This window comes from Micropterus salmoides, unplaced genomic scaffold (assembly GCF_014851395.1).
Source record: "Micropterus salmoides isolate LMB-PRFRI ecotype aquatic unplaced genomic scaffold, ASM1485139v1 Ms_hic_scaffold_6, whole genome shotgun sequence".
Classification (NCBI taxonomy): Eukaryota; Metazoa; Chordata; class Actinopteri; order Centrarchiformes; family Centrarchidae; genus Micropterus; species Micropterus salmoides.
This window is the reverse complement of record NW_024044348.1, coordinates 32,716,971-32,730,869: the sequence shown is the minus strand read 5'-3', so window position 1 is coordinate 32,730,869 and position 13,899 is coordinate 32,716,971. Positions and strand designations below refer to the sequence as shown.

The following is a 13,899-nucleotide window of genomic DNA, read 5'->3' as shown; positions in this document are numbered from 1 at the left end:
AATTAGATGAACTGGAAGACTACTTTAACTAAATCCAGCTGTGCTGTAAATTCTTAACAGCGTTGTGATGTCAGAGAAGCACATCTGCACTGGCAGCATTTCCCAGCAGCCGCGGAGGGAATAATCAGAATCAGAATAATTTAGTGGGTTTTTTTTTTATTGTTGTCTCTCTTTCAGCACCCTCCATGCCTCAGGATGTGCGAGCGTACTCTAACTCGTCTACGCAGTTGGTGGTGCGTTGGTCGCCCCCTGTCTCACCAAACGGAAACCAAACCTACTACCTGGTCAGGTGGCAGCAACAAGCCGAAGACCAAGAGCTGTATCAGCACAACTACTGCTCTAAAGGTACACACACACACACACACACAGTTTATACACCATATTGCTAGTTGTGGAGTTATAGTACACCTGTCTGAAATGCATCCTCTTCTTCGTCCTTAGAGCTGAAGATCCCCATAAGGATCGCTGCCATAGGTGTGGGAGACCAGGAAGAGGACACCAAGCCCACTAAGCCTGATTCTGAGGGGGCAGACAAAGGCCCCTGTTGCCCCTGCCCCAAATCCGTTGAGGACCTGGAGGCCGAAGCTGCTGATGCCTCCTACCGGAAAGTCTTTGAAAACTTCTTGCACAACTCCATTTTTACACCAAGGTAATCGACTCATCACCATCAATGCTTTATTGTATGACAAAGGTGTGCACTGGCCATGACAGCATATAACTTCATATGTAACTTTGTCTAAACCAAAACGATGAATCGAAAAGTAAATGCTCTTTCGCTGCTTTTAATGTGGAATTTTTCTTGCAATGCTTGAGGGTCATTTTCCAGGTAACTTCACAACAGATCAGGCCATTATATAGTTATGCTTAGTAGTTACAAACAACAACCCAGATACCCTCTTTATAATTCCTTTATGAATTTTAAGTTTCTAAACTTTTCTAAAAAGTTTCTAAATTATGTTTTGGCTTCTGTCTGATTTAGGGAGTCGGCCCGCTGCCTCGCACTACAGACATGTGTATCACACACACATGCAGAGCTTGGACCAGCTGATTTTAATTAGTTCTCGGTGGTTTTTGTAGGTATAGAACGAAAGAGTTGATGTATGTTCTTCCAAAAATAACCAACAGGTGCCATGACATTTCCTGCATTTCCCGCTAATGGTGTGTGAACCCAGCGTGCATGTCACCTTGTAAACTGTATCTTTGAACTCTGCTTATGTGACTGTTACATATACACCAGAAAGTTGTCCACATTTCGTCTGAAACCGTCGCAGAAGAACAACATTGCTCATTTGCCCGTTACACGTGACGACAAACTTTTTTTCCAAGATCAAAATACTGTAACTTTTCACATGCTTAAGGAACAACTTGGTTGCACTGTGATCAAATGTGGTAGTGGTGGGTGTGGTATATCTCACGCTGCCATGAAACTGCTTGTGAAGGTTCAATAGCTGCAAAATCCACCGAACCGTTGAGTCATTTTATTTAGAATTTCCCTACCAAGTTTCATCCCAGCTGCTTAAATTAAAGCCAAATGGCAAGGAAAATGATCAAATCATGCATAGACTGAAGCTTGAGGGAGGAAGGATTTCCAATAGCTAGTCATATCTTGTGCTTCATCAACTTCTGTGCAAAATCCTCCTCTAATCTGCATGTTACATTTTCATTTTACTTTTGTTAGTGTCTTGTAGCATTTGCTCCTAGCAATTGCTAGTATTTGATTGGATTATATTGGTGTTACCATACTTAACTTAAAACTGTCCTCTGTCTTCTCTCTCCATCCATCCCTCCCTCCTACACCTCATGTATCTCCACTCCACTATTCTCTTCCTCTCACCTCCAGGCCACCTGATCGTCGCCGTAGAGATCTCTTTGGCATTGCCAACTCCACTCACTCCCGCCGCAACCGGCTGCACACTAACAACAGCACTGTTCCTCCACTCCAAGCCGCTGGTAACAGCAGTACTCCGGATGTGGAGCCGGCGGACAGAGAGTTTGAGTTTGTGGAGCAATCTGTGACGGAGCGTGAGCTGCAGATCTTTGAACTGCAGCCGTTCACAGTTTACCGCATCGACGTTCACGCCTGCAATCGACAGGTCCAACGCTGCAGCGCTGCAGAGTTTGTCTTCTCCCGAACCAAGCCTGCAGGTTAGAGGAGAAATGAAGTGTTTAAATAATAGAGCACATGCTAATTAATAATAATAACTGACCAGCACTGTAGCATAACTAAAGTACAGACTTACCTGTATGTATCTCTGCCGAGACTCTGAAGGTACCCAGATGATTTTTCAGATAAATTAGCCGCTGCAGATGTTTAAAAATATGCTGGACACACAAGGCTGTTGCAGGAATTAAAACCTCTGACCGCTGCGGTCACCATGGTAACCTATTCTCCCTGCGGTTCTCCAGAAAAGGCTGACGACATACCCGGCCTAGTGACCTGGGAAGGCCAAGAGGACTGGGTGTTTCTGCGCTGGCCAGAGCCAACTCACCCCAACGGACTCATCCTCATGTATGAGATCAAGTTTAAACTGGCTACTGAGGTAAGACCGCATCTGTCCATCTACCACTGGGGGGGGGATTGCTCTTTCTGACAATGAATTTAAAAATTATGTGTATTCAGAATTTATTCATTAGCACTGTCACGATCTGAGCAAAATGCTGCTTGACCCCTCTGTTTCCAACTAGCCAACCAGCCCTTAAATGAATACCAAACATTCATTTTGCTTCATAGACTAAATTAGTCTGTTGCCCCATTGTTTGTAGGTTGTAACAATCAAATCGAACACCTTTTTATTCCAGATTTTGCGAATATTTCATTATGTCCATCTGATAACTAATCCATACTGTGTATTAAAAATGTGTTGTTGTTGAAGCCATACTTACATAATAGTGGTCTGACATTTACATCAAATTTTAGCCCTCACATCAGATTAATATATATCAGTGGACTAGGCCTTCCACTAAAAAATGGCAATGGCAAAAGGCAATATTGAAGCGTGACCTATTGGTCTGGGGGTAGTGCAAGGTAGATCCATGAAAACCAAAGTGTAATAGTGTAAGAGTAAATGCTAATTTTCAAGAAACAGTTTTGGTCGTGAATCAGAAGAGAGAAACCCAGTTAACAGGAGTGAAGTATCAGAAACACAACCATAAAAACAAAGAAACCGCAATTTGTTAAGTGGCAGCAATTGTTCTTAAAAGAACTCACTGATCTATCAGCTGACCCCCAGTGACCCAAGTTATGTTGAGTGAACCCTATTATTTGTTAATCATGAAGGAGGGTGAGTCTGGCACTGTGAGTCTTGCCCTTACTATTTATCGCACAGTGAGGAACAGGCAGGTCCTGTGTTCTGATTTTTAAAGTTCAGTCAATAACACGCTCTTTTTTTTGTTTGTTTGTTTTGTGTCAGGCCGAGAAACACGAATGTGTCTCTGGTCAGATGTATCAGGCCCAGCGTGGCGTCCGGCTGTCCAACCTCAGTCCAGGAAACTACTCGGTCAGAGTAAGAGCCACGTCACTGGCTGGCAACGGCTCCTGGACGCACTCTATGGATTTCTACGTGGCTGAACGTAAGACACACAATGTCATGCGTCAAACTCCTTTGTATCCTTACACGTATGTTCAGCACAGAAATGATGTTATCTGTAATAATCAAAGTGTTTGACCCAACAGGATATGAAAACGTCCTCTACGCTATGATCTTTGTTCCTCTCTCCATCATCTTCCTCATCTGCCTTTTAGTCACAATGCTGGTGGTCTTCAGCAGGAAAAGGTTTGTGTTTCAGTGTACTGTGGTTATACAAGTAGAGCACAGCTATCGTTTCATTACAGTATACAATTGCATAAAACAGAAAATCATGTAGCAGAAACATATAATACGTCTACCTAACCCGAGCAGACCAAAGAAACCAAATTAGGGAAACATGGAAGCCTGGGGAGGAACATTTTCTTCTTTCTTTCTTCTAGAATTAATGTTTCAACCCGCTGCTAATGGTTGGTGTGGTCACATGAAGAGCCACATTGAATCACAAACCACTCTGAACAGCACACAAACCAAAGCAAAATGCTTCTACCAATATGTAGAAAAATAAAATTTATGGGTTTTTTTTCTATGTGATTTAAACACAGACAATGTAGTGATTTTGGAATGAAATTATGCAGGACATTAACAACTCCTGCCCTGCTGATGTTAGTTCTTTCAGGAGTAAAAATAAAAATTCTCTGCACATATTTTATCTTCAGGACGCTTTCAAACAGAAATGGTTCAGTATTGCATTTTGCCAATATTCTGTGGAAGATCAAACTGATATGTATGTTTGTAAACACTCAGACCCCAAAAGGATGCATGCATGTGGTGTGTGTGTGTGTTTCTGTAAACACTTTTGTTTTTGTTTCGGTCAGGAACAGTGACCGGCTTGGAAATGGAGTCCTCTACGCCTCAGTCAATCCAGAGTACTTCAGTGCCGCAGAAAGTGAGTGTAGTAGCGTGTGAGAAATGTAGTGCACAGTTTTGTTTCTGTTGAGAATAAGTGAAAACGTCTGTAACACATCTTTTCTTCTTTGCAGTGTATGTACCAGACGAGTGGGAGGTGGCACGGGAGAAGATCTCCCTGAGTCGTGAGCTGGGCCAGGGGTCCTTTGGCATGGTGTATGAGGGCTTGGCAAAGGGCGTGGTCAAAGATGAACCGGAGACCCGCGTTGCCATTAAGACTGTCAACGAGTCTGCCAGCATGAGGGAGAGAATAGAGTTTCTGAATGAAGCCTCTGTCATGAAGGAGTTCAACTGTCACCATGTGGTATGTACACACGCACACACGCGCACGCGCATTAAGATCACTCAGAGCAGCGGTGGGTTGCACTTTGTACACGTGCTTCCTAAAGCAAAGACAAGGGTGTCAGTCAGTTCTTGTGTCATGGTGATGTGGCGTGCTGTGTTTGGTGCAGGTCCGTCTCCTGGGAGTGGTTTCGCAGGGCCAGCCCACCCTGGTCATCATGGAGCTGATGACGCGAGGAGACCTGAAGAGTTACTTGCGCTCCCTCCGACCTAAAGAGGTATTGTCTGACTTATAACCTGTATTGGCTCCTTCCCACCAGGTCCCTGGATTTTTCCAGTGTAATTATCACAATTTAATTTTCGCAATAAATCATACACAACTACATAATATGGATACCCTCCAAAAAACAAACCCAACGTAAAAAGGAAACACACAAACTCAATTACAACGTTCACTGTTAAAGGGCAGAATGAACCCCCCCGTTTTTCTTCTGAGAGCTTACACTCTCCCATCTCTCTCTGTCTGTCTGTCTCCAGCAACAGTGGTCAAGCCTGTCTCTCCCCCCTCTGAAGAAGATGCTTCAGATGGCCGGGCAGATCGCCGACGGCATGGCTTACCTCAACGCCAACAAGTTTGTCCACAGAGATCTGGCGGCCAGGAACTGCATGGTGGCCGAGGACTTCACTGTTAAGATAGGAGGTAAAGGGCTGTGATAAGGGTCAGAGGTCACTGTCAGCTGGGGAGTAGAAGTGGGAGGAAATTGGGAGCATGCTGACTGAGTGAAGATGTCTAATTATCATGTTACCGGACGACCAGATCATCATGGTAACCTTAATCCCAGGAAAGGGGACCCTCTGTGTGGCAGCGGTGTAGCTCTGTCAACATGTTTTCATCCCCAGATCCAGAGCAGACCTCCTCAGTGTGAATGTGATGCACGTAAATATCTTGTTACCAGATTTAATTCCAGAGAATAGGATCTAACCAACTATTGAATGTGTAACCTTGTTGAGTGTAAGAAGCTCTAGATCATCATCTAAACAAGTATGGTAACATCGTTTTTAATATATTGTTATTTTAGAGTAATCTCTAAGGGATTATGGTTAATATAGTAATACATCTAGGCCCATAATGTCAGTAAAGAGCGCCCTCCTGTGGAATATAGGCCCACACATCACAGGAAGAAAACCCTTGGTTCATCTTTTTAAAACAGTTAGAGCCGTCTTTATCAAATGCTGTGGAGTGTTTTTTATAGTCGATGCTTCACTTACTCCCTGTGTGCGCGCGCGTGCCTATGTTTGTATGTCTTTAGATTTTGGCATGACCAGAGACATCTATGAGACGGACTACTACCGCAAAGGTGGTAAGGGTTTGCTCCCTGTCCGCTGGATGTCACCCGAGTCTCTGAAGGACGGAGTCTTCACCACCACCTCAGATGTCTGGTAAGCAGACGCTCACAAACACAAACAGACACACACACGGTGACCTCATTTTCCGCTATAACTGCCTCCAAACAAATGTGTTCAGGGCATGGTGGTGATAACGGAAGACACTTTGATTCAACCACGTGTCTATCTCCCTGTGTGTAGGTCATTCGGGGTTGTATTGTGGGAGATTGCCACACTGGCAGAACAGCCCTACCAAGGTCTGTCCAATGAGCAGGTGCTCCGCTTTGTCATGGAGGGAGGGCTGCTGGAGAAGCCACAGAACTGTCCTGACATGCTGTAAGACACCAACACACACATTTATATCATCAAGCCAACGTCTTCCTGTCCGCAAGGTGTTTCTCTTCTTTGCTAGTTAACTCCTAAGCAACTATAAGCAGCTCTAAAGGCACCTTCAGTATGCAGCCGTTGAGATTTCCTTACCACAGAGCTGATAGCATTCGTGGCCCTTCTGTTTGACACTGTGTGCTCTTGTGTTCTCCACGATGTGTTTCTTCTTAATATGAAACAGCCAGAGTATAAATCCACATCAAAAGAGTTGTGAGCGTGGCAGACAAATTTGGCCACCAACCACAAAACATTGTGGAAGCATCAGATGGTGAAGTCATGAGGACAACAAATGTGAAGGCAAAGGGTTCTCGACGAACAATCATTTTAAAACATTATATCTTTAAACACATATTATAAATTTACTTCTTTTTTTTTTGCAGTGTGCTATTGTTGTGCAGTATGCATTGTTTTAAAGTGTGGAATGGTATATAATTGGTAGCTTTGCATTAAATTTTGACAGGTCTGTCAATGACCTGTAATTGCATACACACAATTTATTGTAAACAACTTATTCAGCCTTAAAGGCAAAAATGTCTGGACAAAAAACCAAACAATGTAACTACAGCAAGCAGCCGGTAAGCTTAGCTTAGCACAAAGACTGTACACAATCCAATCTAACTTTATTTCTAAAGCACATTTAAAAACAACCAGTTTGACCAAAGTGCTGTACATGGACTTGAATCAATAAATAGACAAAATACAACACAACAGCAACATTCAGCTCTCATCCCGGATTAAAAGCCAAGGAGTAAAAATGGGTTTTAAGTCGTGATTTAAAAACCGAAAGGCTGGGGGCCAGTCTGACATGGAGAGGCAATTCAGACTGAGAAAGCTTGATTTCCCTTTTCCCCCTGTTCTTGAGCCGTGTCTTAGGGACAACAAGAAGTGACTGGTTTGCGGACCTGAATGACCTTGAAGGAGCGTGCGGATTCAATAGATCATATAGGCTGGAGCTAGTCCATGAAGGGCTTCAAAAAACAAACAGAGTCTTAAAATCAGTCCTAAAATTAACTGGGAGCCAGTGAAGGGAGGCAAGAACAGGGTACACAAGGGTAAACAGCTGGCCTGGTTCTGTCCAAAGGTAACCTAATCTTCCTGCGGACACCTCTAAAGCTCACTAACTGTTATGTCATGTTTGTTTAATCTGTACAAAAACTGAAATGTAAAAATGTTTTGGGAGATGCTTGTATCTTTTGGACCGAGCCAGGCTCTAGCTGTTTCCGCTTTCTTGCAGTCTTTGTGCAAAGCTAACCAGCTTCTGGCTGTAGCTAGACGTTTAGTGACCTCCTCATCTTACACTCAGCAAGAAAGCTTCTTAGCTGTACTCCGACAATAAAAAGCTTGATGTAGAGCTCACTCTGCCAGCTGCTGGACGCTGGTGAAGTCAGCTCTGTGCTTCATAAACAAGATGTTAGGGGGGTTACATACAGCCGTTTTAGCAACAGAAAGCAAACATTTGGCAAAAGTAAATATTGGCTTGGCGGTAGGAAGGCACAGTTCCTCAGGATAGAGTCATTACTACATGTTGATGCAGACTGAGCTAATCTGTGTGTGTGTGTGTGTGTGTGTGTGTGTGTGTGTGTAGGTTCGAGCTGATGCGAATGTGTTGGCAGTACAATCCTAAGATGCGTCCAGCCTTTGTGGAGATCATCAGCAGCATCAAGGATGAGCTGGACCCGTCTTTTAGAGAGAGTAGTTTCTTCTACAGCGCCGATAACAAGCCGGCCGAAGCTCCGCAGCTCCATCTGGACAAGGTGGACAACATGGATGATGTTCCTCTAGACCCCCCTTCTTCCACACAGACACAGCAAACCCCAGTCCCACAGCAGACCCCGACCTCCACGAGCTCAGAGGCTCCGCCCGCCCCCTCGCTAGCCCCAAGCTCCCCCTCTTCTCCCTGTATGTCTACCGCTGCCATGGACAAGCAGCCCACCGGGCAGCAGGCAGCCAATGGGCTGTCTGGGACAGCCCTTGCAGCAGGGCCAGGGCTCGGGACAGGCTCAGGCAACGCGGTACGGCCGTCTCTGGACGAACTCCCGCCGTACGCGCACATGAATGGAGGACGCAAAAACGAACGTGCCATGCCTCTCCCGCAGTCCTCTGCCTGCTGATTGGACAGACACCCACCGGACTGCAAACCCTGCCGCCTGCTGCTCTGCAGAACCTGATGTCTGTGGGTGGCATCGCTCTCTGTCTCTCTCTATTTTTTTTTTTTTTAAATCACATACAGCAAAACCATGTCCGCCAGCTGGGTGTGGCTGCTCAGAGACTCACAGGAAGGTGGAGTAAACTGTCACTAGGTCCATGTTCTGCTGTACCGCCACACACCTTTTTCATATTATTCTAGTTTTGCTTTCTACCAGCTGGCTGTCAGACGTGACACTGCCCTTGCTGCTGAGTGGGAAGACCAAAAAAAACTGTTAAAGGTAAAAATCATTCGGGGGAGTTCTCGCTCTCTCTCTTTATGGCTGAAGATTATTTTATAAATTGTTGTTTGTTACTTTTTTGTATGTATTTCCAAACGGGAAGACAAAATGTATAGGCCTTTATAAATGACCGCCGTTGTGGTCGCTTTTGGGCGGGCATTATGGTGAAACTGTTAAGCATATCTAATGAAAAAGCACTTAAAAGAGGTCAGGGTCTCCGTCGGTCTTTCAGTAGAGTTGTTGCTCAGCAGGCTGGGTGTCATTGTAATGCCAGGTCAACAGCCAATCCGCTGAAACAAACACACCAGAGGGAGAAAGGTCAAATCTTCGTTGCCAAAATTGTACACTTCAGTCTTGCCCTGTAATTCTCCAACACGTGGAATTGGAAATGGAAGCAAAAAAAGCACTTTGGTCTGCTACGTGTGATCAAAGGGATGTTACCGTCCCTCTACACTGCTCCTCTATTGTGGTTGGAAATCTGCAGATACTGCACTCTTATCGAATTGAAATTGTGGACCTTGGTTCAGTTTATGAGTTTATCTGAAATTGAGCCACACCCTCTCACAAAGTGCTGTTCCGTTACGGTTTAAACGCCAAATCCAGTCAATAAATAAGCAAAAAAAAAAAAAAAAAAACATGAGGAGGGAAGAGCATAAAGAGGAAAACAAATATGAACACTATATCTATAACATCTCTCAATCGGGGTTTGCTCCGAGTTCAGAGCAAGTTCCTTGTATACAAACAGGTATTTTTTTAGACAAGTCACTTAGTCGCCAACATTTACAACATCTGTACGTGGGCCGAGCATTTGTTTGTTTCACTTTTCTAACTTTTATACGGTTGGAGACATTCATCATGTACAGAAAGAAGCTGCTATTCTTTATTTCTCTTGTGGTTGTAATATAGTTAATATCTATATATATAAAAAGAGAAAAAAACTCCTTCAGGTTGGATCTAAAAACATTTCCACTACAGTCCATTTTTTAATGCTTGTAACTGTGTAAAATGTATATGAGCTGGTTTCGTTTCTGTGTTCGCGTAAAGGTACAACAGTTTGCCTTGTGTTTTGAAACACCGGTAACTTCCCCTCCCATCTGACTAGAGGACAGTGACGGTACCAATGACCTTCAACGTTCTCGTGTTCTCTCGGGATTCCTTGACCTCTGTCCTCTAGAGTATAAACTCATACTCAAAGGTCAGGCATCACTGCTGAGTCCCAACTAAATCTCAGGTCAAAGAGAAAAGATAAATCCTTTTCTACTTTATTTTATTTTTATTTTCCTTTTTTTTGCTGTCATACTTTGATACATCCAGCCTGGTGTGTGTCTGTGTGTTAACCTTTGTCTGATTCTGTGTCCCTCTGACACTGTATTTTTTTCATTTTCTTTGATCATTAGACAAGAGCAGTGTTTCTAACAACAATCTGAAACCAGAAGGGGGTTTTCCAGTTTTGGATGGGTCCTTGCACTTTTTATATGGAGCCCCAATACTGACAAAATGTAGTGAAAGGTTATCAGGCAAGTCAAAATATAAATGAATAGCAAAAAGAAATGTAAAGCTTTATACTTTTTTCTTTTTCTTTCTTATCAGTTGGTATAGAAAGACAAAAAGCTTTATTTTTTCCCCCAGTCACTTAAATAGACAAAAAATAAAATCCCATTGGTTCATTTGATTTTTCAGCCAGCTATTTTTTATCATAAAAGCACACCAGTGAGTACACATGACGTTAATCATTCATATATTGTACTGTGTACTGCTGTAGTAACAGTAGCTAGAGCATTTTAGCCATCAAGCAAAAGCTAACAAAGTGAGCTAGCTAATGCTAACTTAGAGCTTTTCAGTTTAGTTTGTTTATTATGAAAAAAGAGTAATTAAATTACATGCTGCTGCAAAATGTCATGGATAACTCAACACAAAGTTCAAGACATATTTCCAGTCGAGTCCTTCATGAAGACAAGCGACACTTGAAGATGACAATAAAAACATGGTGTCTGCAGACTTCAAAGTAGTGTTAGCCAGCTACCTTTTGTTTAGCATAGTTCGTGACAAAAGTTAGCTGCAGCTAGGTAGCTGGCCGAAAGGGCTTTTTTTCCCCATGTCTTTAGCTATCCATTTTTCAGGTAAGCGAGCTAGCCAGACAGTCTCAATTGCTCCACACCCATACCAATAGTCAGACCAGTAGTTTCCTGAATTACACATGGATAAGGCAAAATTGTTATCATAAAAGTATTGTGAAACGTGATAAGGAAAATGGGAAATTTGCGGGGAAAGTAGAGAGCAGATAAGTAACTAAATGTGTGCCAGGAGCAAAGAAAATATAGGAAAACTAAGGATTTAAAAATTAAAATTAGCTAACAAATTTGGGTTATTATTGATGAATTGAGTTCTATTTTTGACTTGTCTCTTGACATTTTATAAGATTTTGTCAGTTTCAGGTTTCCATATGTTCGTGCTGTGTAATAACACTGGGTTCAAGGTACAAAGTAAATGCAAAATATAATTTATTTAATGTAGCAGTGAGCCTTAACATCTTGTTTTTCTGAAGGCAAGTGCAAAAACCTGTCTGTATGACAATTTCACTTTCTGCTAATCAACTTCTCTCTTGAATCAAGGGTGGTTTTCTGTATGCTGCTGGAGTAATCCACATTATTTATCTTTTTTCAACATAAGGTGTTTTTAGATGATTGCTGAAGTTAAATTGGGTTGAGAAATAAGTGGAATTACTTTACAGCACTGAAAGATATATTTAATGAATTAGAAACAATTTAAAAACTGAGGATGTCACTAAATGGATTTATAACGGGGACAAATGCTCATAAGGCTCTTCTCTTCTCTTGAATGTTTTCTAAATAGAAATTCAGAAAGACAATTGATCAAAGAACTAACTGTAACTGGAAATTCATGTGCTGAACATCTGAGCATTATTTAAGGTTTTGCGGAAGAATGCTAAAATGTGAAGACGGTTACAATCACAGAGGACGACATGGAATAGATATTGAGGGCTCATTCAACCTCAAAACGTTTGGATTCCCAGCCCAGATGTTCCTTGGTTATTTGTTACTTTTTTTGTGAAGTGTAAGTCACTGTACAAATTCCCCACAAGATTTTTTTTTTCCTCTGATATTTTGATGTTCTTTTGATCTTTTGGGGGAAAGTTGTGCTATTCCTTCAACCATCCATCTACCTCACTTTTTTCTTTTCAATCTATTTACATGTACAGAAAAACAAAAAATCTCATCTCTGTTGTACGGCTGTAATGACGACCTTACGGTGTGCTGTTGTGGTCAATTTAAACCACAAACCAAGCCATCCTGGAGGGGTCGGGGGGGGCACAGAAACATGATGGCCAGTAGGGAAAACCAGGTCTATGCTGGTAAATATTTCTCACTGTTCTGCAGATAATCAGTAAAACTCGTTGTAGATTATAACAGCTAAGATTTTGAAGAAATTGGTCATACAAAGAAAACTAATAAGTCTTATTAACTGTGATGATGATCTTTGAAGGCTGGTTTGTTTCTCAGATCATCCGCTGTGAGAGGAGCTGTTAGGAACATGGAAGTGCAGTGGAAAAACAAAAACCTAGTGATCTTTGAAAAAACCCAAAGTGGTCATTTAACACTTACTGCAGTTCTGAAGGTATTCCCTGAATCCTCAAAGACCCTTCTAACTACTTGGATTAAAAAATAATAATACTTGCACAATAACAAACATGTTTAGCCCATTTCCCAAGTTGGGACTATTTTTCCCTATCCAGGTAGATTGATATGATATATCTCCTTGCTTTGTTTGTACAACAGGAGAAATATATTACCGCATTATTCTGTATGGAAATGTAAAATAATACAATGTAACATAAATATTGGCAAATAACTGATCATAAAACTTTGTAACTTTTGGTTCACATTGTACAAATTGTGAATATGGAAATACCTTCAGAAACCTTCTGGGTTTCTCAAAGACATTTAGCTGTGTGACTCGAATGTAATAGTAATCCATGAGAGGCACAAACTGGGGTTACCAGAAGGTGTCGGGCTGGAAAGAAAATATGTTTGTGACTTTTAACATGGTGGTTTTGACCATTAGAAGAACCAGGACGTGAGTTGCTAACTGACTTTCACTACATGTAGACATGTAGGACATTATGGGACTTATGTCATTCGCCTGTGGCTGCTGTACAAAAACAAAACAAGGATGGAGCTTTTCTAGGGATTTTTGTGTCTAGTTTGGTACAGTTTAATGTTCACTGGAGGCTGTTTGTGTCTCGTCATTAATGAGAGGAGGAAGTCAGTCACAGGTAGAAAGACGAGTTTGATCTGAGACCTGGCTAATGATCTGTGCTGGTTGCTTTGGTGACATGTCTGGTAGCTGAGGAGCTAGTTAATGATGTTTCTTTTTATTGCTTCCTCTTCGTGTGTTGGTTGACAGACTACTCTTCAGGTTCTTTACTGCCATTACGGGACTTTGGCGTTGTTCCTTGTGTCTAGACCTGTTACCCTGATTATCATAATCCCAGTACAAAGCTTCCTTACTTGTTTTTCGTGTGCCCTCTTCCTCCCCCTACCTAGGCAGGTTTGTAGTTTCAGGCTGGGAGTGTCTGTGATTTGGGTTCTGTTTAAGAGTCCGACCACATCACAGTGTGGCCGACTTTTGCCAGTTTGGACCCATATGATGAGATCTGGGTGGGTATTTCAGTGTTTGTGGTCTGATTTTTGCCTCACCTTTACCACTGAAACACCTCAAAGAGCGGAGATCAAATCAAACAAATTTCTTATTTATCCCCCCCTTTTTGTTACATTGATAGCTGATTTGTTACCAAGGTTTTGATGTGTGTAAATTATTAATAGCCTTCCGATTCTTGCGTTTCTGTTGAAATTATCTGTTAGACTAAGGTTTCATTATGGTTTTGTTTTGTACATGCTGGTGTA

The 13,899-nt window shown here is 42.2% G+C and overlaps 1 protein-coding gene across 2 annotated transcripts in view; it reads left to right on the top strand.

Annotated features, from left to right (window-relative positions):
• Positions 1-9,896, top strand: part of igf1rb (insulin-like growth factor 1b receptor) — a 47,256-nt gene extending 37,360 nt beyond the window's left edge. For both annotated transcript variants that reach the window (XM_038700741.1, XM_038700740.1), the window contains 13 exons: positions 178-345; positions 442-649; positions 1,841-2,145; positions 2,407-2,540; positions 3,411-3,570; positions 3,674-3,773; positions 4,403-4,473; positions 4,568-4,797; positions 4,946-5,053; positions 5,313-5,475; positions 6,086-6,215; positions 6,363-6,497; positions 8,134-9,896. In XM_038700741.1, coding sequence (XP_038556669.1) covers positions 178-345; positions 442-649; positions 1,841-2,145; positions 2,407-2,540; positions 3,411-3,570; positions 3,674-3,773; positions 4,403-4,473; positions 4,568-4,797; positions 4,946-5,053; positions 5,313-5,475; positions 6,086-6,215; positions 6,363-6,497; positions 8,134-8,659 — 2,438 coding nt within the window. In that variant the 3' untranslated portion in view covers positions 8,660-9,896. The remainder of the gene's footprint in view (positions 1-177; positions 346-441; positions 650-1,840; positions 2,146-2,406; positions 2,541-3,410; positions 3,571-3,673; positions 3,774-4,402; positions 4,474-4,567; positions 4,798-4,945; positions 5,054-5,312; positions 5,476-6,085; positions 6,216-6,362; positions 6,498-8,133) is intronic.
• Positions 9,897-13,899: the final 4,003 nt, after the last annotated feature.